This window comes from Chelonoidis abingdonii, chromosome 11 (assembly GCF_003597395.2).
Source record: "Chelonoidis abingdonii isolate Lonesome George chromosome 11, CheloAbing_2.0, whole genome shotgun sequence".
Taxonomy (NCBI): domain Eukaryota; kingdom Metazoa; phylum Chordata; order Testudines; family Testudinidae; genus Chelonoidis; species Chelonoidis abingdonii.
This window is the reverse complement of record NC_133779.1, coordinates 11,347,346-11,371,320: the sequence shown is the minus strand read 5'-3', so window position 1 is coordinate 11,371,320 and position 23,975 is coordinate 11,347,346. Positions and strand designations below refer to the sequence as shown.

Genomic DNA, 23,975 nt, shown 5'->3' with positions numbered 1-23,975 from the left:
TCCCCCACCCCCCTGCCACCGCAGCCCTGGGCTCTCACCCCTCACACCTGCACCCTCCTTCCGCCACAGCCCAGGGTCACTGGTAACTCGCTCCTGGGGTGGGTCATTCAGCAGGAATTTTGGACATGCACAAACACCGACAGGATGGTTACAAGTTTGCATTAAGTGGAACCATTTCAGCTTGTGTGATTGGAGGATATCTGGATGATATTATAAGACTGTCCTCCATAAATGAGGAAAAGTTTGAGGTGCCTTTATTATGGTTTGTTCCACTCTTTCTTCTATGGGGAAATTTGCCATGCAATATCACTGTCTTCCTTTTAAACAAACAAACAAAAAAGCAAGGCTGTAAAATTAGCAAATTCCAGTCCAAATAACCACTGGGAAGCATTTTCTTGCTCAATTTTATCCTACAAAAAATTTTTTCTACAGCAAGTTACAATGGATCAGTATATTTGATTTGGGAGAAATGAAGTAACAAGCTGCCCAAACTGAGCTTGAGCACTCCTGAATTTGAGGTGTTCAAATCTGGAAGGCAGGTGCTGGGTGGTTGGTGGGGGCTGTGGGCTCCACGGGGGAGCACGCAGCATGTATGCAGCAGCGTGTCTGGTGCTGCACCCAGAGCCAGACACCCGCTGGTACGAAGTGGCACCGCCCGCGTTAAAGAGTGCACTGGTGCCCCGCGATGTGGGCGACACCGCTGCGCGGAAAGTCCCGAGTATATGTGACATCCTCCAGGGCCCTATCAGGCTTAGCGGGTTTTCTGTGAGTATATACATTGTGTGGGGCATCCTGAGAGGTCCCCTACGACGTGGGTTGGATAGTGGGCAGAGGCGTTGTGCAACCACTGAGGGCACTGGTTGGGGGGAAGCCCAGCGCTGGGACAGCAGGGGGTGTGGGTGCGGGGAGGAGAGCCCAGGGCTGGGATGGGGGGCAGCCAAATTTTTTTTTGCTTGGGGCAGCAAAAAACCTAGAGCCGGCCCTGGTTGGAGGGGCCATTGAGCTGTACCACTCACCTGAGGGGGTGGGCCAGAGGGGCTGTGGCAGTTGGAGGAGGTGTTGGTCCTTATTGCTTGTATGGTCCCCTAGAGGGGAAAGGACTTGTGTCCCATTCCCCTGTCCTCTGGTGTTAGCTGCATGTGCTCTTTCAGCATGTGTCCCAGCCCTGTGCAGAGCGCAGAGACCCAGGCCCCAATGGAGCGACCCAGTAAATCCACAGACTTGGCTCCTAGCGAAGGCGCCTGCTCAGGTTTATTGCCGACGAAGCAGAGTGCTAATGCCTCGGATCAACGGTTACAGCTACACTGATACATGCATGCTGGTCACAATGGACCGGCTCAGTTAGTGGTGGGACTTTCCACTATCCCCTAGGCCAGACAAAGACACTCCCTCTGAGACACATCTTTATACACCTCTGCAAACAAGTTACCTATCATCAGTGACATATTAGGGAGCCACTCATTGCCTTGTACCTGTAGGTGTGATCAAAACATCTCTATTCATCATGCTGTCATCCTGACCGTAGCCTTAAGATGGGCCAGCATGTTCCTCTTATCTTTGGGGGATGTGTTTATCGGGGTGTTATGGTACCGTCCTTCTGAAATGTGCTTGTGTGAGTGCTTTGTGCCTAGCAGCTCTTAGGAATTTGTGTTTTTGCAATATCAGCCCTAATCTTGCCAATTCTTGAGTCAGGCCTGCCTCTTGCTGACAAGTTTGCTTAATATCAGCAAGGTTTTGATTACTTTATCCCAGGCCTCAGGCCTCACACCAGGCCTCTGACACATGGGCTTATGTTTCAGGCCCTCTTCCTACTACATCCCCCAGCCCCCATATTAGCCAGTCCTCTCTGCCTGAGGCTGGGTCAGAACCAGCCCCCCAGCAGGCTGGGGGGCAGAACCAGGCCTCTCCAGTTCACCGGTCAGGCACCCCCATCTCCTCCAGGAAATCAATACCAGCAGGTGGTAGGAATGTGTCATTCCTGCACCAGCTGCCATCTCCTTTGCTGGCTGCTCACAGAGTGTCACTCCTCATATCAGTCTATTCTCTTATCTTCAGCAATGGCCAACACCTGCTGCTTCAGAGGACAATGCAGAAAACCCATCAGTGGGCAGCAGAGGGAAGTCCTGCCCCCAGGGGAAGTTTGTTCCTAACCCCTGTTGGTCACTTTGTGGCTGACTCATGCTTTGAAGAAAGACATTTTATGTTCCTTCTACCATCTCTCCTGTCACTCTGGGTGCAGGGCTGGCGCTTCCATTTAGGCGGCCTAGGCAATCGCCTAGGGCGCCAGAATTATTGGGGGGCGGCCTTTTGCTGGCGGGGGGTGGCAGGCAGCTCCAGTGGACCCGCCGCAGTCGTGCCTGCGGAGGGTCCCCTGGTCCCACGGCTCCAGTGGACCTCCCACAGGCACGGCAGTGGCAGCTCCACCAGAGCCGCGGACCAGCGCACGGGGCGGCGAAATGGCCGTGCGCCTAGGGCGCTAAAAACACTAGCGCCTGTCCTGTCTGGGTGGTCTCATTCTGCTGATAAATCTCCAGTCCCTATTTTACAAATCCTTCTCAGAGCTTGTCCTCAGTGATGTCTTGTGTCAGTGAGTCCCACAAGACAATTCTTTGGTGTGTATGTATAGAAACTTTTGATTGGTTTTAAATCTCTCCGCTTTCAGACTCACTGAATGCCTCCTTCTTCTTGTAATATAAGTGTGAGTGAATCTACGTTCCCCATGCACTTCACAGTTGGCCAGATAAGAGGCCTCCAATATAGGAGGACATGGAGTGCAGTTGTACAGCCATATAGCGGGGAAACTTTTGTTTAGTTCAGGGATTGGCAACCTTTGGCATGCGGCCAGTCCAGGGAAATCGGCTGGTGGGCTGGGCTGGTTTGTTTACCTACAATGTCCGCAGGTTTGGCCAATCGCAGGTTTAGTTCTTTAATGTTGTTTATTCATTCTTCCTGCATCTTGTCCTGAATTATTCTTCATAAGATATTATTCTTGACAACCAGCCAATCAAGCACACTCTTTGCTTTCTATTTTCCTCGGAGAGAGACAGGTGCAATGACTAGAAGGCAAGTAGTAGTCACTAGTAGAAAGATTTCTTACCTAGTGAGGTCATGTGTCAGATTAATAATTTTCTGACCTATATTGATTCCATCCACCTCAGACATAAACATCAGAATGATGACATAAAATTGCAACAGGTTTGAGCCTGCAGTGAAAACATTTCCAGCAGCAATAATTGGATTTTTGTATCTATAGAGATGCCCTTTCAGTTTCATTTTTGCTCTTTCATATCATAATGGAGTGTCTTAACTGTATACACAAATATACTTCACCAAGTTGATAGACTTTGCTCATGTGCTATCTGGGAAGCTTGTTTATCTTTACACACACTGAATGGTCAAAGTTTCCTTCTCCAGACTTCCTGCCCAAACCGTCTGAATCAGCTGCCTCTCAGAAGCAGCGTACCAGTCTCCAGCACCATGAACACCCAGGCTGGAATGCAAGACAGCCTTGAGACTTACTTCGAGAGGAGTGTGGAAATTGAGATAACCAACGAATCACGGGATGTGACCCTCCATTCCCCCAGGTAAACACCCCCTGTGGCACCTGCCTCAGAGCACCCACGGGCTCTCTGCGTACTATTTATCCTGCTTCTTCCAGATACTGAGTCCCCAAGTTCAGCATTGTCCCCAAAAGATTCGTACCCCACTCCATGTTCCTCCTATGCTCTCTAATTCATTAAAATCTCCCATAGTTTGGAAATTTTGATGCAGAAATGAATGCAACAAGAGAAGGACTTTGAATGCAGGAAAGGTGAGAAATCAAAAGCTAAGGAGCCAGCTTCAGTTTTCATTTACAAAAATGTAAATCTGGTGTCACTACAGTGCACTCACTGGGCAGACTCTGGGGGAACAGATCAAAATCTGGCCCTGACCCCATTGCAGACAGTGAGTGACTCTAGATTTACCACCTGGGAACTAAGATCAGAATCTGGCCCTGACCCCATGGCAATCAGTACTTGACTCCAGATTTACCCCAGGGAAGCTGAGCTCAGAAGCTGAAATCCCCTGACAGCATTATTATCCAGCCAATTCTTACTCACAGTGAAGGGACTCAGAACAAGCAGTATCAGCTCATGAGCAGGGCAAAGGGCTAATAATAGTCCATGTGATTCTTTATTCATAAGGAGCAATTCAACACACTCCACTCTGTCTATATCTTTATGAAGCTGTAAACTCAATTTTGCCAATGCATCCTATTACCTTCTCTATAGTCCCTTTCCCTCCATGTTGGGCTGAGATTCAAAGGCTGGTGGCAAATGATTAACACAACAGAGTTTCTAAAGAGAGTCTCTGAAACCTGACCTGTGACGAAAAGTTAAAAAAAAGTGGGCAGGTTTAGTGCTGAGAAAAGAAGACTGGGGGGACCTTATAACAGTCTGCAAATATCTTAAGGGCTGTTATAAAGAGGATAGTGATCAATTGTTCTCCATGTCTGTTTGAAGTAGGGCAAGAAGCAATCAGCTTAATGTGCAGCAAAGGAGGTTTGGGTTAGATATTAGGAAAACTTTCTGATGATAATGGTAGTTAAGTTCTGGAATGGGCTTTCAATGGAAGTTGTGGAATCCGAGTCATTGGAGGTTTTTTAGAACAGGTTGCACAAACCCCCATTAGGGATGGTCTAGCACAAGGGACTGGACTTGATGACTTCCCAAGATCCCTTCTAGCCCCACATTTCTATGATTATATAAGAAGTGGAGCAGGAAATCATCTGACAAAGAGGGCAGAGTTTATAAAAAAGGGCATGGACTGGAAGAAGACAATCTAGGGAAGATGGCTCCGTGAGCGTGAAGCAACCCAGAAGGTAGACATTTGGTGGGCAGGGTCCTAAAGCTGAGTGCTAAGGTATTTGACAACAGCCCTTGGGGGTTTGAGACTTGCTTGATCTCCCCCCACCAATTCACCCAGCTGTGAAATAGGTACCTAATCCATTGGGTTAAGGTGATCAAAGATGGTCAGATGTGATACTGGCTGCATCACTCCTTTGTGTTCCACTGGCTATGAAACTCATGTGCCGTAACTACATCAGCCTGATCAGCTAATGCCTCAGGGGCACTTTGACCCTGTCTGCCTCCCTGAGTCCAGATGGCATCCAGGGAAGGGTGATCTAGCCAGGGGCATTGTGGTCAGGAAGTTTATTGTGTTCTCTATGATCTGCACTCCCAGTTGCTTTCCCTTTTAAGTATACAAGAGCAATGGTAGAATCCTTTGTAAAGTGTCTGCGGGTACGTCTACGCTGCAAGCAGCGAGTCTCAGAGTCCAGGTCACCAGACTTGGGCTCATGGGGCTTGCGCTATGGCTCTAAAAATAGATGTGTAGGGAGCTCTTTGAACTTGTGGCTGGGGCTGGAGGTCTGAGACCCACCCTCCTACTAGGGCTTCAGAGCCTGAGCTTCAAACCAAGCCAGAATGTTTACAAGGCTATTTTTAGCACAATAGCATGAACCCTGCAAGCCCAAGTCTGTTGGCCCGTGCTCTGCCTTGGGTGTTTGTCTGCAGCTAGACACACCCTCAGTGTGTTCTCTGCTTTGCAATTACTGCCTGCCTCCTGAGAGAGTTAGACTGTCACCAGAAGGCTCTCACTTCTAAATGGAGTTCTGGGAGATGGTGTGCTAAGCAACAGGGGCGTCTGAAGGATCAGCACTGAGACCTAGGGCTAGACACGTGGACAGTTCTCAAGAGGGGGTGCTAGATAGAGAGACTACACCCCAGGTGTGTGCCCTTGGGATCCCAAGACAAACCAGTGTCTGGACTCCTTTCAGGTTCCAGAGGCTTAAAACACTCAATATCCAGGGGCCAGGATTCCCTTCTCAGCTGTCTAGTGAATGGCTGAGTGGAGGCACTCAGCTCGGATCTGTGACACCAGTAACACTGGGTTTAAGCAGGCACATCTCCATTAGAGTCAACAGATTTTCGTTTGGTTGCCTCAATTCTAAAATAATTGCAAATGCAGCACACAAACCTCTTGTAACCCTTCCCTGTTTGTTTTCCACCACCCCCATGCTGTCCCCAAGTAGCTAGCACTGCACCGTGGAAGTCAGACTATGCTCATCTCAATCCCTCTCTTCCCACAGAAGTTACTGCTTCAGTGGCCACAGCCTCCTACCTCCTTCCCCCCGAATCCCGCCAGGATCCAAGGAGAGCTGTATGTTCACAAAGGGACGGTACAGCTTTCGTGGGAGCGTGGGGCTGCTGGTGTACAACTCAGACGCCTTCACCCTTGCCATCATGTTCTCCAACCCCTTTGACTACAACCTCTACTGTGTTGAGTTTGGCCTCGAGATCTGCCCAGGCAAAGAGCACCTTGGTGACATGGAGGAAGTCTATGCAAGGATGTACAATTATACGCCTGCCAACAGCTGTACAACGTTCAAAAGAGCCAAGCTGGGCCAATGCCAGGAAGCGCTTGTGGTCACCTCAGGGAATATCCGTGTCATGGCCACCATGTCCAATGCTGCCAAAGCAGTCATTAAAGTGCTTGTGGAGGAAAAAGGGAACCCACCTCCCTACTCAAAGAACCCGATTTACTACAAGACACACTCCTAGAGTAAGGGCTGCTGCTGACACTGACATCCAGCCTAAGACATGAAATGACTCCGCATGGGCCTTATCTACAGGAAGAAATAACCCACTACTGTGTAGACACAGCTAGTGCAGGAACCTGCCTAGGGACGGAACTGGCCCCCACTTATCATAGTGCTTGGAAAGAGCATGGACACTGCAAGAGGTGTCTAAGGCCAGAAGGGACCACTGTGATCATTTAGTCATATATCTTGTATAATACAGTCCAGAAAACTCCCCCCAGATAATTCCTCTTGAACTACAGCATCTCTAATAAAATAAATAATGTCTCAAAGACAGTCTTGTGACCCCGGCTTTGAACTGGCTCCATGTTTTTCACATTGTGTTAGCCGCAGGTGGGAAAGTGAATTCATAACAGGCATAAATAATGTCTGATTCTTTCCTCATCTATTGCCCTTTTAGAATGTTGTAAACCCATTGCAGGCAGTAGGTGACTCTGAATTGACCCCCTGGGAACTGAGATCAGAATCTGGCCCTAACCTCATTTCAGGCAGTGGGTGACTCCAGATTTACCTCGAGGGAACTGAGATCTGAATATGGCCCAGTACGGAATCAATAACATTTTCATTCTAAGTTCCATTTATTTCAGACTAAGGAAAAAATATAAAGAATAAATATAAAATCCCATGTGAGAACTGGATCAAAGTGACTCTGTGTAACATGCTCCCTCTTGAGCTACCCACTCTATGGCTGGAGATGTCTCCCAGCAGTGCTCTGTAGGGAGGCAACCAGATGTCTAAAGAAACAGGACACAGAGAAGAGCATGATAATGTCTTCTTCCAGTTACACAGCAAGATGCATTACAGAGATTCATTAGAATGTAAAAACCTGCAAGCAATGAAGGGAGCTTGCCAGTTACAAGAAGAAACACGCTCCTGTGGCTTTGTAGAGCAGCATGGCTAGAGTTCCAGAGAAATGTGCCTTGAGACCAGAATATAGAGTGGGGTGGGCAGACTTTTGGCCTGAGGGTCACATTGGGGTTGCAAAACTGTATGGAGGGTTGGGTAGGGAAGGCTGTGCCTCCTCAAATAGCCTGGCCCCTGCCCCCATCCGACTCCTCCCACTTCCCACCCTCTGACTGCCCCCCTCACAACTCCCCACCCATCCAACCCCCCTGCTCCTTGTCCACTGACTACCCTCTCTTGGAACCCCCCTCCCCATCCAACCCCCCCTTCTCCCTGTCCCCTGACTGCCCCAACCTCTATCCACACCCCCACCCCCTGACAGGCCCCCCGGGACTCCCGCGTCTATCCAACCTCCCCTGTTCCCCATCCCCAGAACATCCACCCCATCCAACCACCCTCTGACAGCCCCCTCAGGACTCCCACACCTATCCAACTGCCCCTTGCTCCCCATCCCCTGACTGCTCCCCAGAGCTCCCGGCCCCCTTACCATGCCACTCAGAGTAGCATGTCTGGCAGTCATGCTACCCAACTAGAGCCAGACACGCTGCTGTGCTGCCTTGCAGGAGCGTGCAGCCCCACTGCCCAGAGTGCTGCCCACAAGGTGGCATGGCTGCGAGGGAAGAGGGACAGCAGGAGAAGGGCCGGGGGCTAACCTCCCCAGCAAGGAGTTCAAGGGCCGGGCAAGACAGTCCTGCAGGCCGTAGTTTGCCCACCTCTGGTATAGAGTATTATGGAGGAGCAGGAGCAACTTCCATCATTTTATTTAAGATCCAGTTTTCAAAATGCTATAAAATCTCTAAGCACATTCTTACTGTTTTGAAAATTGCTGTGTCAGTTTAGGGTCCAGATTAGAGTTTGGGTTACAAATGTGGGGTTATTTGGGCAAAGAGTTTCTGAGACACAGCCTCTCAAAACAGCATTATTTTAAAATTTGCTGGTTCTTATCATTTTCACCCTTTCAAGAGCTAGGGAAAATACTACAGGCTGTATCCCCATAAAGCTCATATCACTGTACAGCCCCTAAGCTGTCCTAGTGTCTGGCACTGAGATCCAATTAAAAATCTAATTATTCAAAAGTTCTTAGACCTTCATTTTGTTTCCATAAGGTAGCCCACATGTTGATCCAAGCTATAAATACTAGCACACATGCAGCTTGAGCAAAATTTCTGTATCAATGCAAAATTTCAAAGTGCTCTATAATTGAGAAGAAGAGTCAGACTGGCCTGAAAGTTGGTGTGCCCAACTTTCAGCTGATTCAGATGGTTTGGGCAGGAAGTCTGGAGAAGGAAACTACGGGACTGGTCCTCCCTTGGTGTGATGGTGCAGGAATGGTCACACAGTGCGTGGCACTGTGCAGCATTAGATGATCATGCAACAAAACACCCTGCTATAACATTTAGGCCGGAGAAGATGGACTTCTGGCTACTGTGGGCTCCCTAGCTCTGAATTCACCAAGGGAGGTTGTAAATTCTCAGCCTCAGCGCTGCGCCGACACCTGTTTTATTCTAATATATGCCCCAGACTTTGCCCTAAGTAAAGGAGAACAGATAACGAAGGTGCCCTGCCCTATACAGCTGCTGGAGAATGGCCCGAGGCACCAGCCTGCAGCTTGTGTCTGCCTCTTGTTTTACTTCCATTGTAAACTCTTTTGGGGGCAGGGACTGGCTCTTTGTTCTATCTTTATACAGCACCTAGCACAATGGGGCCCTGGCCTCTGGTTGCTTCAGAGACAGAAATAAATAACCCCTTAGACAATCTTTGCATGCGGTAAAACCACTCCTATGTGCAAGGACTGCATGGCCACAGCCCCAGTCTGGGGGCACACAGCCCCACACCCTTTTCTGCAGGAATGCCAGGGTAGCAGCCACAACCTCCTGGTTCTGAATCACAAAGACAACATGTGCCTAGAGACAGCAGGCACTTGACACTCCAGAGAGGGCTGTGTGAGGAGAGATTCCACCCTTTCTGGGTGAGTTTTTCCTCCTTATTATGTTGTACCTGAGCCTATGTGAGTATTACTGTTTTGCACAAATACTGTGTGTGCCTCAGTTTCCCTGTGTATTGCAACAATGCGTAAGTGAAGGGAATAAGGATGTGTGACTTTTGCTGAGATCCTCAGGGCAGGTGAGGCGGCTCCAGCTGCCTGCACTTATGCAATGGCCGATATCCTTTGTAACCTGAGACCCAGGAGGGGGATGTGATCAGGTGACACTTTGCCCAGGAAGCGAGAGAAAGACCAGGAGGAGGGGCAACTGGCATGTCAGAGGTTGGGTTGGGAAGCTGGGCAGTCTGCTGTTGGGGACTCAGAGAGGGAGGAGTCCAGGGTGTCCGGCCCAGGGTCCGCTCAAGATGGACTTTGCTGAAAGTCACTGATTTCTGCGTTAACAAGCTCTGTTCTATGCTGTGTTCCTGTCAACTAATAAACCTTCTGTTTTACAAGCTGGCTAAGAGTAATGGCTGACATAATCCAAACTATACATATAAAATGATGAGGTATAAATTAGCTGTTACCGCTCAAGAAAGAGATCTTGGAGTCATTGTGGATACTTCTCTGAAAACATCCACTCAATGTGCAGCGACAGTCAAAAAAGCAAACAGAATTTTTGGGATCATTAAGAAAGGGATAGATAATAAGACAGAAAATATCATATTGCATCTATATAAATCCATGGTACGCCCACACCTTGAATACTGTGTGCAGATGTGGTCACGTCATCACAGAAAAGATATATTGGACTTAGTTCAGAAAAGGGCCACAAAATGATTAGGGGTATGGAACAGCTTCCATATGAGGAGAGATTAATAAGACTGAGACTTTTCAGCTTGGAAAAGTGACAACTAAGGGGGATATGATATTTTATACTATAAAATAATGACTGGTGTGGAGAAAATAAATAAGGAAGTGTTGTTTATTCCTTCTCATAACACAAGAACTAGGGGTACTATGAGGGAAGATTGAAAGAACTGGGTTTGTTTAGTTTGGAGAAGAGAAGACTGAGAGGGGATATGATAACAGTTTTCAAGTACATAAATGGTTGTTACAAAGAGGAAGAAGGTAAATTGTTCTCCTTAACCTCTGAGGATAGGACAAGAAGAAAATGGGCTTAACTGTCACGGTGGTTAAGCACCAGAATAAATTGCCTAGGGAGGTTGTGGAATCTCCATCATTGGAGATTTTTAAGAGCAGGTTGGACAAACACCTGTCAGGGATGGTCTAGATTAGTGGTTCTCAACCGGGGACTGCGGCCCCATAGGGGTCCTTGAGACCTTTCAGGGGGACCATGGAGCGCCGTGGCTAAAGCTGGCACCCCTCCTGCTGGGAGCAGCACAGGGCTTAAAGCCGGTGCCCCTGCCTCCAAGCTGGGAGCGATGTGGGGCTGAACCCAGCAAACATCCCCCCATCCCCAAGCCAGGAGCAATGGGGGGCTGGAGCCAGGAGCCGCAGTGCCCCCTGCCACTGAAGCTGGAAGCTGCATTGGAAGCCCTCTCCCTGCCCATACACAGCCCCTAGATACCCCCTGCCTGTACCCTGAGTTACCCCCCGTCCACACACAATTTCAGCCTGTGCACATCTGCGGAAGCACTCTATGTAGAGGTCTAGTTTATTTGGGTCCAGGCCCAAATAAATCTGTTAGTCTTTAAGGTGCCACCTGACTCCTTGTTGATTTTTTGGTTGTGTCCCCACGCAGCCCAGACAGGCTGGGTGGCCTCCTGAGTGAGTCAGGGGGTGGAGGTGGTGCTCCCTCCCTGGATCCTGCTGTGTGGGGTTGGCTCGAGCTCCCGCCAGCCCTTGCCCTCCCAAAATATAAGTACAACTATGCCTATACCCAAGGGTTGCCCCCCCCCCCGGCCTGTAGCCCCCTGTTCCCCTGCTCCTGCCGGGCCCTGGCATTTTTATAGCATGTTGAGGGCAACCTTAGCAAGAAAAAGGTTGAGAACCCATGGTCTAGATAATACTTCATCCTGCCTTGAGTGCAGGGGACTGGACTAGATGACCTCTCGAGGTTCCTTCCAGTCCTACAATTCTATGATTCTGTGATCCAGGTGAAAATAAAGAGACCAGAGTAGCAGGGATGACTGATTTTGGAAGAGCAGATGCACTAATTGCCCTGCCTTTGCCCCCTGTCAGTATCTCCAACAATGAAGTCTGCACATCTAAGGTGTGATTCACCCCAGACATGTTCCCCCTGCAGAGCACCCATCCCTGGCTCCCTGCTCTGGCAGTTCACCCCCATGTCTGAATTGTCTATCCCACCTCTTTACCACTGGGGCCCAACTCACCTGCAGAAGGGGAAGGAAGGCATCTCAGAAATGCTCTTTCCTTCCTCATGCATTGCAGTAAACATGATGGGTCTGCTTCTGCTCTCAGTTCCTCCGACAAAGCCCCAGTGAAATGAAAAGCATGGCACAGATATAAGTGAAACCCTGGTCCAGCATGTGCTGCTGGACTTAATTCCAGTTTCCATTTCAAACCTAGCTCCAAATAGAACAAAACCGCCACAGAGAAATGAACTGGCAGATGTGGGAAGAAACGTTAAGTGAGGGGTTGAAAGTGTTCCACCATCTCTAACGAGAAATTGCTATAGAACATCTGGTTTGTATTTACAATGCCAACTGGGCATTCACGTGCCTGCAGAGATAACGCATACACCAGACACACACACACACTCTCAGGCCTTGTCTAGGCAGGGGGCTATTTCATGCTGAGATTTTGGGCACTAACGGTTATGGATTAACATGTTTGTTTCTCATCGTCTTCACCAGCTGCTCCAGGTTAAGCAGCAGCCAAAGATCAGCCATGAAGTTATTCAGAGCAGAGCCCACCAACTGCCTCCCTCAGCACTGGTTCAGTTTTGGTGTCTCTCTTAGTATGGACATATTATTAGGATGGAAGACCAATGAATTATGAAATGTATTTACCAAGGGATGCTGCTACACAGCCAGAAATCAGGTGACTGCCAGAAGCTTCAGTGGAGTGATAAGATTGGCTATGATGCGCATTGACTAAACCATATTAAGGACCTAGCTAGAGACTGATCCTTGTGGCGCTCAATCTAAGAACACAAGAACAGCCATACTGGGTGAGACCAAAGGTGCATTTAGTCCAGTATCCTGTCTTCCGACAGTGGCCAGTGCCAGGTGCCCCAGAGGCAATGAACAAAACACGTAATCATCAAGCGATCCATCCCCTGTCACTCATTCCCAGCTTCTGGCAAACAGAGGCTAGGGACACCATTGCTACCAATACTTTCTAATCACCATTGATGGACCTATTCTCCATTAATTTATCTAGTTCTTTTTTGAACCCTGTTATGGTCTTGGCCTTCACAACATCCTTTGGCAAGGAGTTCCACACATTGACTATGTGTTATGTGAAGAAACACTTCCTTTCATTTGTTTTAAAGCTGCTGCCTATTAATTTCATCTTGTGTTATGAGAAGTAGTAAACAACACTTCCTTATCTACTTTCTCTACACCAGTCATGATTTTATAGACCTCAATCATATCTCCCCTTAGCCGTCTCTCTTCCAAGCTGAAGAGTCCCAGTCTTATTAATCTCTCCTCATACGGAAGCTGTTCCATACCCCTAATCATTTTTGTTGCCCTTTTCTGAACCTTGTCCAATTCCAGTATATCTTTTTTGAGATGGGGTGACCATATCTGCACACAGTATTCAAGATGTGGGCGTACCATGGATTTATATAGAGGCAACATGATATTTTCTGTCCTATTATCAATATCTTTCTTAATTATTAGTAGCATTCTGTTTGCTTCTTTGACTGTCGCTGCACATTGAGTGGATGTTTTCAGAGAAGTATCCACAATGACTCCAAGATCTCTTTCTTGATTCGTAACAGCTAATTTAGACCTCATCATTTTATATCTATAGCTGGGATTATGCTTTTCAGTTTGCATTACTTTGCATTTATCAACATTAAAATTCATCTGGCATTTTGTTGTCCAGTAACAGAGTTTTGAGAGAGCCTTTTGTAGCTCTTCACAGTCTGCCTGGTCTTAACTATCTTTAGTAATTTTGTATCATCTGAATTTTGCCACCTCACTCTTTACCCCTTTTTCCAGATCATTTATTAATATGTTGAATCAGGATGGAAGATAACTTTAAAGGGTAAATAAAAAGATTTAAAACCCAGAGGATTCCCCTCTGATTCAATCCTTCTACCAGCAGATGCTTAGGCATCTGCTTATACAACCCCTGACAGGATTTTGCCTCAGCATGGATGAAGGTATGTCATAGTGCACCTGGAATTTCCAGAGGAGATTGCTGGGGTAAAACAAGAGGTGGACACTGCTGCCTTAATATGCCCTGACCCTAATAGGGTCTTTTATGTGTCCGTGCTAATAGGGACCAACTCCAGCCTCTTTAAGGTACTTGTGGATTACTGCAGATAGCAAACTGGGGATCCAATACCAGACACAAGTGATTATTTGGGCAAGCAATCCCATCGTGCTGGGCACCTAGGCAGAGTGGGTGTGTCCATGCAAACGAGATCAGCTTCTGAAGTCTTTTTCCACAGGTCACCACTAGATGTCAGGGGAGAGCTCATTCAGACTCTGCTTACACTTACAACATCCTGCTAATACATCCCAGAATGATGTTTGGTTTATTTTGCAACAGTGTTTGCCAGAGTTCCCTCCCCACTCTGAACTCCGAGTATACAGATGTGGGGACCTGCATGAAAGACCCCCATAGCTTATATTCCACCAACTTACATTAAAAACTTCACCAAGGTACAAATTCCTTTTCTTGTTCTTGGTTGTTATTGCTGCCACTACCAAGTGATTTAAACAAACATTCAGGAAGAGGCCACTTGGAGTCCTATCCTCCTCAAAATATCCCCCCAAACCCCTTCACCCCCTTTCCTGGGGAGGCTTGAGAATCATATACCAACCAATAGGTTAATAAAGTGAGCACAGACCAAATTCCTGATTTTTAGGACATTGAAAATCAATCAGGTTCTTAAAAGAAGAATTTTATTAAAAAAAAATGTAAAAGAATCACACCTGCAAAATCAGGATGGAAAATAACTTTACAAGGTAAATAAAAAGATTTAAAACCGAGAGGATTCCCCTCTGATTCAATCCTTCTACCAGGATTGCACCACTCCTCCAGCCGACCTGTGAGCCGCTCCACTCCACTCACTGTTCCATGGGCTGTTACAAAACAGGAATAAAATTACCTTTTAGCACAGGGAAAATTCACAAGATAAAACAAAAGATAATCTAATGCATTTCCTTGCTATTACTTACAATTTCTGTAATTTTAGGTGTATCATTCAGGATCTTGTTAGGAGCTGGTTCACCTGCTTTGTCTCTCTCTTTGTCCCAAGAGGGAACCAACAAAGAGAGCACAGACAAAACCTTCTCCCTAGCCCCAGATTTGAAGGTATCTTCTTTCCCCATTGGTCCTTCTGGTCCAGTGACAACCAGGTTAATTGAACTGATTAACCCCTTACAGGTAAGTGATTCTGTACCTCTGGACAGAAGGGATTTAGGTTACTGCAGACATAAAGGTTGTTACCCTTCCCTTTATTTTTATGACAGTGTTAAATTCTTGACTCATGTTTAGCTTGTAATCCAATGTGACCCTCAGGTCCTTTTCCGCAGTCAGATGCTAAGATTGTAGCTCTTTGGGGCGAGGACTATCTTCTGAGTTCATGCTTGTAGAGCACTGAGCACAATGAGGCTGTCTCAGAAATTATAAATGATATGGTATAAATTGCAATAAAGGAGCTGGCCAGGACAATTCTTATATTTAAAGTGTATTTATGGACAGAAACGTGTCAATCTGCTAACATTCATTTCTCTTCCATGACACGCTGAGTACACTTTGTTTCCTTTATGTCTCATGTATTATCAGCACCATTGCAATTAAGTCACTCTTTATTTTTATTGTTGCAAACACTCTGTAAGGCAAATAAAAAAACACAGCTCAGTTTTCAGACAGCAGGACAGGACTGATCTTTAACCTGATCAGATTCCACCCAGGTGCTACTTCCTCCTCCCCCCATCCCCCGTTGGTGGGGAATGAACATGGAAGATCAAGGGCAGGGCCAGATTAACTTTTTGTGGGCCCAGTGCCAAACATATTTGTGGGCCCCATTGGGGAAATAGGGCACGTGATGGGGTGCGGACCACAGAGTGAGGGGCCGGTTGGGGGCAATGAGGCACAGTAGGAGTGACCCCATGCAGCCCAGCACAAGGGCACTGTTTACAAACCCCAAACTGCTAGAATCACACTAGCCAGCGCAGCCCTGCGCTGACAGCTTGCCCCTTTCACACTGCCCCGCTGCCCAGTGCCCTGCCCTTATGCCAGTGCCCCCTCACCCAGAGACTTCTCCACAGATCCCTATGCCCAGCACCCCCTGCCTAGAGACCCCTCCTGCTGACATCCCACCACAACTACACAGCACCCTGCACACCATATCCCCTGCCCAGCTCCCCCACCCACGGATCCCCTACTGTCCAGCACCCCCTTCACAGTCCCACCATCACAGTGTACAGTGCCCCATATTCCTGAGGGAATTCTGCATCAAATTCTGTGCATAATATTTTAAAATTCTGATTTTTTTTTTATAATAAATTAATGTGGAAGTTCCACCATGGAAGTGGGGAGCACAGGCCACTGGCTGCATGGAGGTGAGAGAATACTTTGCAGCCTGCCCCACCCCCCTGGGTCACGGACTTGGCAGTGAGACTGAACCTGACCCTGACACAGCACAGGGGCCAGGCCTGCCACAGAAACACCCTGGGGCCCTGCTCCTTTTGTGCCAGGCACACCAGATGTGGGCAGGGAGGCTCAGCCTGGCAACAGGATCTAAGTGCAGAGGGATTTAGTGTGGGGATATCCAGATGAGGGGTAAAAGGGTTCTGTGTGGGGAGTAGAAGGGTTCTGTGGGGGGAAATCTGGGTGCAGGCATCTCAGTGGGTGATCTCGATGCATAGGGAGGTGCCAGGTGCAGGGGCAATGGGAGTCTGCAGGGGGGATCAAGTGAAAGTGGTTGGAGCTCAGCGGGGGGGGGCAGTCTGGGTGCAGGGGAGGTGGGGTTGTTGTACTTAAAGTACTGCACAGGATCTTTTCAGGGGGAATAAGGCAAACGTCACATTCATTGGTGTAACCCTTCTGCCTCTCTGAGTTGGCAGCAACAAGGGCCGGGTTCAATATCTGGGGGTTCCGTTTCAATAATGCAAATGCAAAACCGGCTCAAGCCCCCACCCAGTGACCTGGGATAATTACATACCACCCCCTGGGCACCTCTAAGAGGCAATATTTCCCCTCTCGCAAGCACAGAGTCTGAGTGTAGCAAAATCCTTTTAATAAATGAGGGAAACAATGTGGCATCATATTGGGGAAACACCAGAAACTGGATTCATAATGTAAACCATGAGCAAAAGACCCACCAAGCAAGTTTTGGCAATGTCCTTTTCCCCTTAGGGTCTTAAGTCCAATCACCCCAAAGTCCAACAACCCAAAAGTCTCTGTCTCTGGTCAGTGCCACCCCAGAGTTCAAAAGTTTATCTGCAGACTTTTACCCCCCCAGCCTGGGTGAAAATTGGGTGGGGGACACACAGAGGGTGTTAAGGGGCACCTTACGTGGGCCGTGGCTGACAGCTCCACCTCTTCGTAGAGTTCTGGTACAGCCTTCACCACAACTGGCTCTACTCTACCAGCTGTGCCACTCCTCCAGCCGACCCGTGAGCTGTTCCACTCCACTCAGTGTTCCATGGGGTACTCTAACGTGCTGCAAACTGCTCTGCCAGACACTTAGTGGTAGATCTTCAGGCTCCTCCACTAGTTAACATAGCACTCAGCAATCTCAGCTCTTTTAGTGATTTCAGATTGTAGTAGGGGAGCCCCACTACTGGTGCACCATTGGCCCAAATTGAATTCAGCTCAGCAGCCTCTAGATGGACTCCTAATAGAATAAAAATTAGCTCTGCTCTTCAACAGTGGAGAGAAAAGGATGCGCAATTGGTGTTCTAGGCCCTCAAAAGGAGCACCAGCCAACACATGCATACCAGGCCCCAACCTCTCTCAAGTCACTGGGTTTTGACACTCATGTCCCTTGTCTAGTGAGTGCTACGTAATTGATGGTGTGACTCTCTGTCATAAAGCAGTTTCATAGTTCCTCATTCACATAATCAGGGTGACAATACTTTATTTCTCCTGCCCCAATAACAAAGAAATTGGGGATCCCAGAGCTGTCAAAATAACCATCCCAGGCTGCTGCGGGCTATGCTAGGTGAGGTGGGTGTGCCAGTGCAAATACCTGAAATTCCTTTCCACACTCCCCATAATTCACCACCAGATGTCAGGGTAGAGCTCATCCTGACTCTACTTACATTGGTAATACATGCATCAATCAACTCTGTATCATATGATATCATATGATCTATATTATACTCATGCACTGCATACACACACACAAACCCACTCCGTCTTGTTGTTGTTACCAACTAGTTGCTCCTCTTAACTTCACTGGCCAGGTGACTTAGATAGGGGAGGGGTGGAGCCAGGCTTCTGCAGATCTGGATCAATGCTTCCATGTTGACAAGACCCAGGGTCCTCTGCAAGACACCTCATATTTATAGCAGCTTCCCTCTCATGCAAATCTGTACCAGATTCAAAATCTGTGTCCGTTGGTCCTTTGTGCTCCTTCCTTCTGGCTGTTGCCCCAATACTGTTCAAAGAGGTTGTTTCTAAAAGAAGGTGCTGTTCAAAGATGATGTTTTCAAAAGAAGGTGCTTGATTCCCCTCCCCCCCACCGAGGCCATCAATATGTCTGCTCTTCTTTAGTGAGCCCACTTGACAAGTTTGATTGTCCTGGATCTGGCTTCCATCCCCTCTCCAACCGGCCATGATTTGCCACTCCAGGCCAATGGGGCTGCAAGAAGCTGCAGCCAGCACATCCTTCATCCTGCAGCCCCCCATTTGCCTGGAGCTGCGATCGGCCGAACCTGCGGATGCGGCAGGTAAACAAACTGGCCTGGCCCACCAGGGATCTTACTCTGGCATGCCGCGTGCCGAAGGTTGCCCATCTCTGCTCTATCCCCTTCTCTTCCCCATCCCATGCCCCTTCCCCACTACTCCATCTCCTCCCCATCCCACCCCCTTCCTTCTCCACTACCTCTGCCCCCCTGCCCTACCTGCCCCACCATGGGCACTAACTGTTGTATAAGATGAAGGATGGCTCCCAGCACACAGAAGGGAGCTCAACCAGCACTAGGACCCAGAAGGTGGTGTCCAGCTGCAAAGTCCCGGGAGCTGAGCAGCACCTTCTTTTTTCAGCCTGGCTGTGCTGCTCTGCAGTCAGAGTAGATCTGCTCATTCCACCCCCCCTCCCTAAAACCCTACCCCCACCTCTTCTCTGCCTCCTCTCCCCAGGTGAGCATGCTGCGGCTGTGCTCCTCCCGCACCCTCCTGCCAGCAAACAGCTGATTGGAAAACAGCTGATCAGCGGCAGGGAGGGGGAAGGCAGGATGGGAACAAGCTGTGAGAAGAGGCAGGGGAGGGGGAGCTTGGCTGCCGTACTGCAGCAGAAGCCTCAGTGCCAGGAGCACCAAGCGTCTGCCCCCTGCAGGAGAGAGCAGGGGGCGGAGAAGAGTGAGCCTGGTAGGGGCCCTCCTGGAGTGTGGGCCTGGTTCCATGGCGCCAGTGGCTCCGTGGTAAATCCGCTACTGATCAAGGGACTGTCTTTTAATAATTATCCATATTCCAGCCCGGTGGAATTGGCAAAGGCAAATACCTCAATTCATTAGCAGCCTGCAGTGGGTGATCAGGAATCATTGCCTATAGAGGTGGTGCTTGTTTATGTTATATAAAAATGTGTTGAAATGTAAATAGTAAGTAATAGAAAAATCTATTTCCTAAAAACAGGCTTGACAATAGTCAAGTGAGGCCTGGTAAAATATGAATGAAGTAAACTGAGAAAGTTCAGAGACGTAAGTTAGGACATAACCCCAGGTTATGCTGTAAACAGTTTTGGTTTTAACTGGTTTTTACAAGTGTTTCAGATAAAATGTGAATGCTTTGATGTTAATGCTATCTGTGTTGATAGCTATTGGTGTTGCATTTACGCAGAAGTTAATTAACATGCTGCTTAATATTAAATGCCCAACAAGAAAGTAGAAAATATTTAATGATGGTAAAAAGGTGGATTTAATGCTAATTAACTAAGGGGTGTCACTGTAAGTGGTTATAAAAAGGGTACACACCCGTCCACCATCAAGTATGGTTGGAGAAAGGACAATACACCCACTTCTCCCATCCAAGGACTGGTCACCCTGGATGCACCTCTGCATCTCAGAACTTAAGTATCAATGCAGTGGATGCTCAAATTGTAATGCCTGTTTGCTTTAAGTACTTTATTTGATCTCTCGCTGTGTCATTCACTGAATTGAATTGCCTGTAACTGCCCTGTAGGCTTGAACCTTACGGAAATCTGTTTCGTTTTATTCCTTATCTTTAAACTACTAACTGGGAACTCATAAAGCAAAGGTGACAGAATGGCATTGGCCATGGGGGATAGGTGGCTGTGTCTCCACACACGGCTGCCTCAGTTCTGATCTCGGCTGTGTCCGTGTGAATCTGGAGTAGTTCCATTTATTTAATTGGAGCAGCAGAGAATTTATTTAATTGGAGTTACTCTGGATTTATCCCAAATCTGGCCAGAGATCAGCCGCTGACTCTGAATTAGGTCAGAGGCCAGAGGGAACCCAGAATAGGGACTTGCCATTGTGCTGAACTTAACCCCTTTGCTGCTGCTTTTTCAGACAGACACTCGGCCTGTGAATACCAAGGATGAAAGAGAAGTCACTTCTCAGCATCTGCCCATGTCATGAGCTCCACGCAGGGGCAGCCCGGTGCCATGTGGAAGTCTGCTGCATTGAGGGGGGCTTCAAATGGGAGCAGGGTCACTTCCACAGAGCTCAGTGCTAGGTCTGGGTCTCCCAGCTATGTAAGGGACACTGCCACAATGACCCCATTGTACCTGGTCTGTTTAGAAAGGGGACAATTGTAAAAATCCTGTCCCCCAGTCTTTCCTTCTCTTCCCCCTCCTGCCTCTGAGATGCATGGTGTCCTGCAGCCAGGAAATGGAAAGCTTGGGCTCAGATGCAGGGCTCAATTTCCTACATCTAACACCAAGCACATGGGCTAAGAGGGCTTTCCAGGACCCCAGGCTCCAGGATACTGACTCTGAGGCCTTATTCAATTCTCTCTCTCGATGGGAGCTTCTCCAACAAGATCTTCGGAGTGACTAGTCTTCTGTGGCCAGGCAGCTGCTGCTTAACCTGTAGTAAGCAAGAGCAAAATGCATCAGTGCAGCTGGGCGTCTCGCTGTGTTTATGGAGCACACTGCTTTTGGGCAGTGAGTGACACATGGGGGAGCTGTTGCTGAGGCTGACACCAAAGAAAACTCAGGGCAATATTCCAGAGGATACTCAGGGAATCAACCACACAGTGGCCCTGCCATTCACCGGGGGAAATCCTTGTGTGGCTGAGAACTCAGTTTCCTGCCTGCCGAGCACCCTGCATCACACAGTGTCCAGAATCCCAGAGACCTAGGGTAAGGAATTGTTTCTTCTTACCTTTGACATCTCTGGTTAGATGCAACTACAACAAAAAGGAAGAAAAATGTTATTGGAAACCCTTCCCCTGCTCCATGCCAGGCCCAAAGCTGGCTGGCTGGCCCAGTGGTTAGGGCATCCGCCTAAGCCTTGAGACCTCTGCTTTCACAGTCCTTCAGGGGCGGCAGGTTTGTATAATTTTTCGTGGTGTCCAGAACGGGTCCAAGTCCCGCCCTCCCTGCACTCACAGCTGCCTTTTAAGCAGAGATATATATATATATAGACAGATAGCTGAGGTGGCTGACATTGGGAAATCCTACCAGTGGCTGGAAAGGGCTGGACTAAAAGACAGCACTGAGGCACTGATCATAGCAGCACAGGAACAGGCACTGAGCACCAGATCCATTCACGCTCCATTGGAAGCAGGGGGGTTTTCCCCCCCCCCCCCAAAAACCCCCCTACACAAAAACATAGAAAGGACCAAAGGTGCAGACTGTGCAAGGAGGCCTCAAGCAGACAGTTCCAACACATAGTGGCAGGATGTAAGATGGCAGCGCAGGACACAGATACACTCGAACGGCACCAACCAAGTGGACTGCATTGTGTACGAAAAAACATCTGGCACAGCGTATGGGCTAGAACCCTCCCAAGACCAGATGGGGAGAATTCCACAGAAGGGTTGTGGAGAATGCACGGGGCTAAGGATTCTGTGGGGACTTCCAGATCTAGAAAAGACAGTGGTGGTGATAGAGTATAACGACGTTGCAGTGCCAAGTGACAGGTAACATCAGGAAGAAAGAATATGAGAAGCTGGCGAAGTACCAGGGCCTGAAAGAGGAACTAAGAGATGCATGTGAATAAAGGGGAAGGCCAAAGTGGTCCCTAATGGTTGGTAGGACAACTCGGGCTGTGACTCTAAAGCGGGTAGGTGGCTTCCAAACAGAATTCCCAGGAACAACATCAGAGCTCATCTGTCCAGATGCAGTGCTCAGGAACAGCTAAGATACTGCCGCAGAAACCCTCAACTCCAGGACCTCTCGGAGAGGACTCCGAGGTTGAGGAAAGACACAATATCACCCATAGGGGTGAGAGGGAATTTTTTTTTATAATATTTTAAAAATGTAAAAATTGGACTGGAAACAGTAAAGACATTTACAACAGTTATTCACTATATTACAACAATGTGCAAGCCGTGTGGGGCGCGATGACGAATGGCTGGAGGTGTGGGCTCTAGGGTGGGGCCTGGGAAATGATGGTTGGGGTGTGGAGGGCTCAGGAACCAGAGGGTTGGGGTGTCAGGGGTGAGGATTGTGGGGTGAATGCTGGGGAAAGGGGTTTGGGGGCATAGCAGGGCTCAAGGGCTAGGGCAGGTAGGGTTGGAGTACGGGGGATGAGGGCTCTGGCTGGACTGGGGATGGAGGGGTTCACAATAGAGGGGCTCAGGCTAGGGCAGACGGTTGGGGTAATGGGCTGAGGCTTGTGGGGTGGGGTCGGGGAATGGGGTTCAACAAGTGCATAGGGAGGGGCCTCAAGGGTGAGGCAGCAGGGTTGGAATGCAGGGGCTGAGGCTGGCTGGTGGTGCGGGCTCCTGTTGGGCAGGGGGTTGGGGCAGGAGGTTTGGGTGTGGGGGCACTTACTTGGGCAGCTCCCATTTGGTATGAGGGGTGCAGGTGGGAATGTGAGTAGGGGTGCAGGAGCTCCCATTTGGTGCTCAGGGTGGGGCAGAGGGTTGGGGTCATGGGGGAGAGGTCTCTGGCTGGGAGTGTGGGCTCTGGGATGGGGTGGGGCTGGGGATGAGTAGTTTGGGGCATTGACAGGCTGCCCTGGGGCTGGGATCAGAGAGGAGGACTGCACAGTCCCCTGAGCCCTCTGTCCGTCAGCAGCACACTCACCTGGCTCCGTCACTGCATGTGCTCCTAGAGGCCGGGCCCCTCTCGCCTCCCTGTGGTGGGTGCTGGGGGAGGGGGAGAGGTCTGCCATCACATGTGTCCTCCTCCCCTGCTGCCCCTCACCATACCTCATGGGAGATGGGGCTGTCCCTTGCCCAGGGTGGGGCAGGAGTGGTGGCTGCAGGTGGGGGGGAGGGGGCGGCGCAGGTCACATGATCGGACACTCATGCAAGCCCCAGCAGCTGCTCAGGTGAGGTCCAGACTCAGTCTCCCGGAAACCCCCCCGGCATCACCTCTCAGTGGGTGTCGCGGGATGGGAGGGCTGCCAATCCTGTGTGCACCACTTCCCCTCCTCCCTCTGCAGATGCAGTAGCTGCTTCAGCCTGCCACCGGCTCCACTCCTGTGTTGTAGGCAGTGGCTGGCGGTGGCGATGGACTGCAGTGCAGAGCAGCTGGGCAGCTGCCCGCTTGAGCCAGGGATGCTCCTGGGCCAGGGGGAGGCACACGGGAGGGTGGGGATGGGGGCGGGGACCAGGACATGCTCTGGGGGAGGTGCGTGGGGGCGGCAGACAGGGCCGGGGGAGAGACCTGGCTCCAAACATTGGTGGAGCTGGGCCCCCGGGCCCTGAATATTCCTAAAGCTTGGGCACCACGGGCCCATACAACTTGCCGCCCCTGCCTTCCTCTGCTACAAGCTTCCTGTGAAAGCTGGGGCCAGTCACTCAGCCCATGTGGGTATCTCTGCGCTGCAATAAAAGGGCACCAGCTCGCTCTGGCTTGCGGGGTTGAAAAGAGCAATGTAGATGCTCAGGCTCTGAGATCCCAGAAAGGGTCTCGCAGCGTCTACATTGCTAATTTTAGCCCTGCAAGCCTGAGTCAGCTGACCCAAGCTTTGAGGCTTGGTGTGGTGAGGCTTTTATCACGGTGTGGATGTCTCCTTTATTCCTTAGTTTTCC

General features: G+C 49.3%; 1 protein-coding gene across 1 annotated transcript; it reads left to right on the top strand.

Annotated features, from left to right (window-relative positions):
• Positions 1-3,477: 3,477 nt before the first annotated feature.
• Positions 3,478-6,602, top strand: LOC116836632 (DELTA-sagatoxin-Srs1a-like). Its single transcript, XM_032800333.1, has 2 exons — positions 3,478-3,584; positions 6,131-6,602. Exons 1-2 carry the CDS (start codon positions 3,478-3,480, stop codon positions 6,600-6,602), a joined length of 579 nt encoding a protein of 192 aa, XP_032656224.1.
• Positions 6,603-23,975: the final 17,373 nt, after the last annotated feature.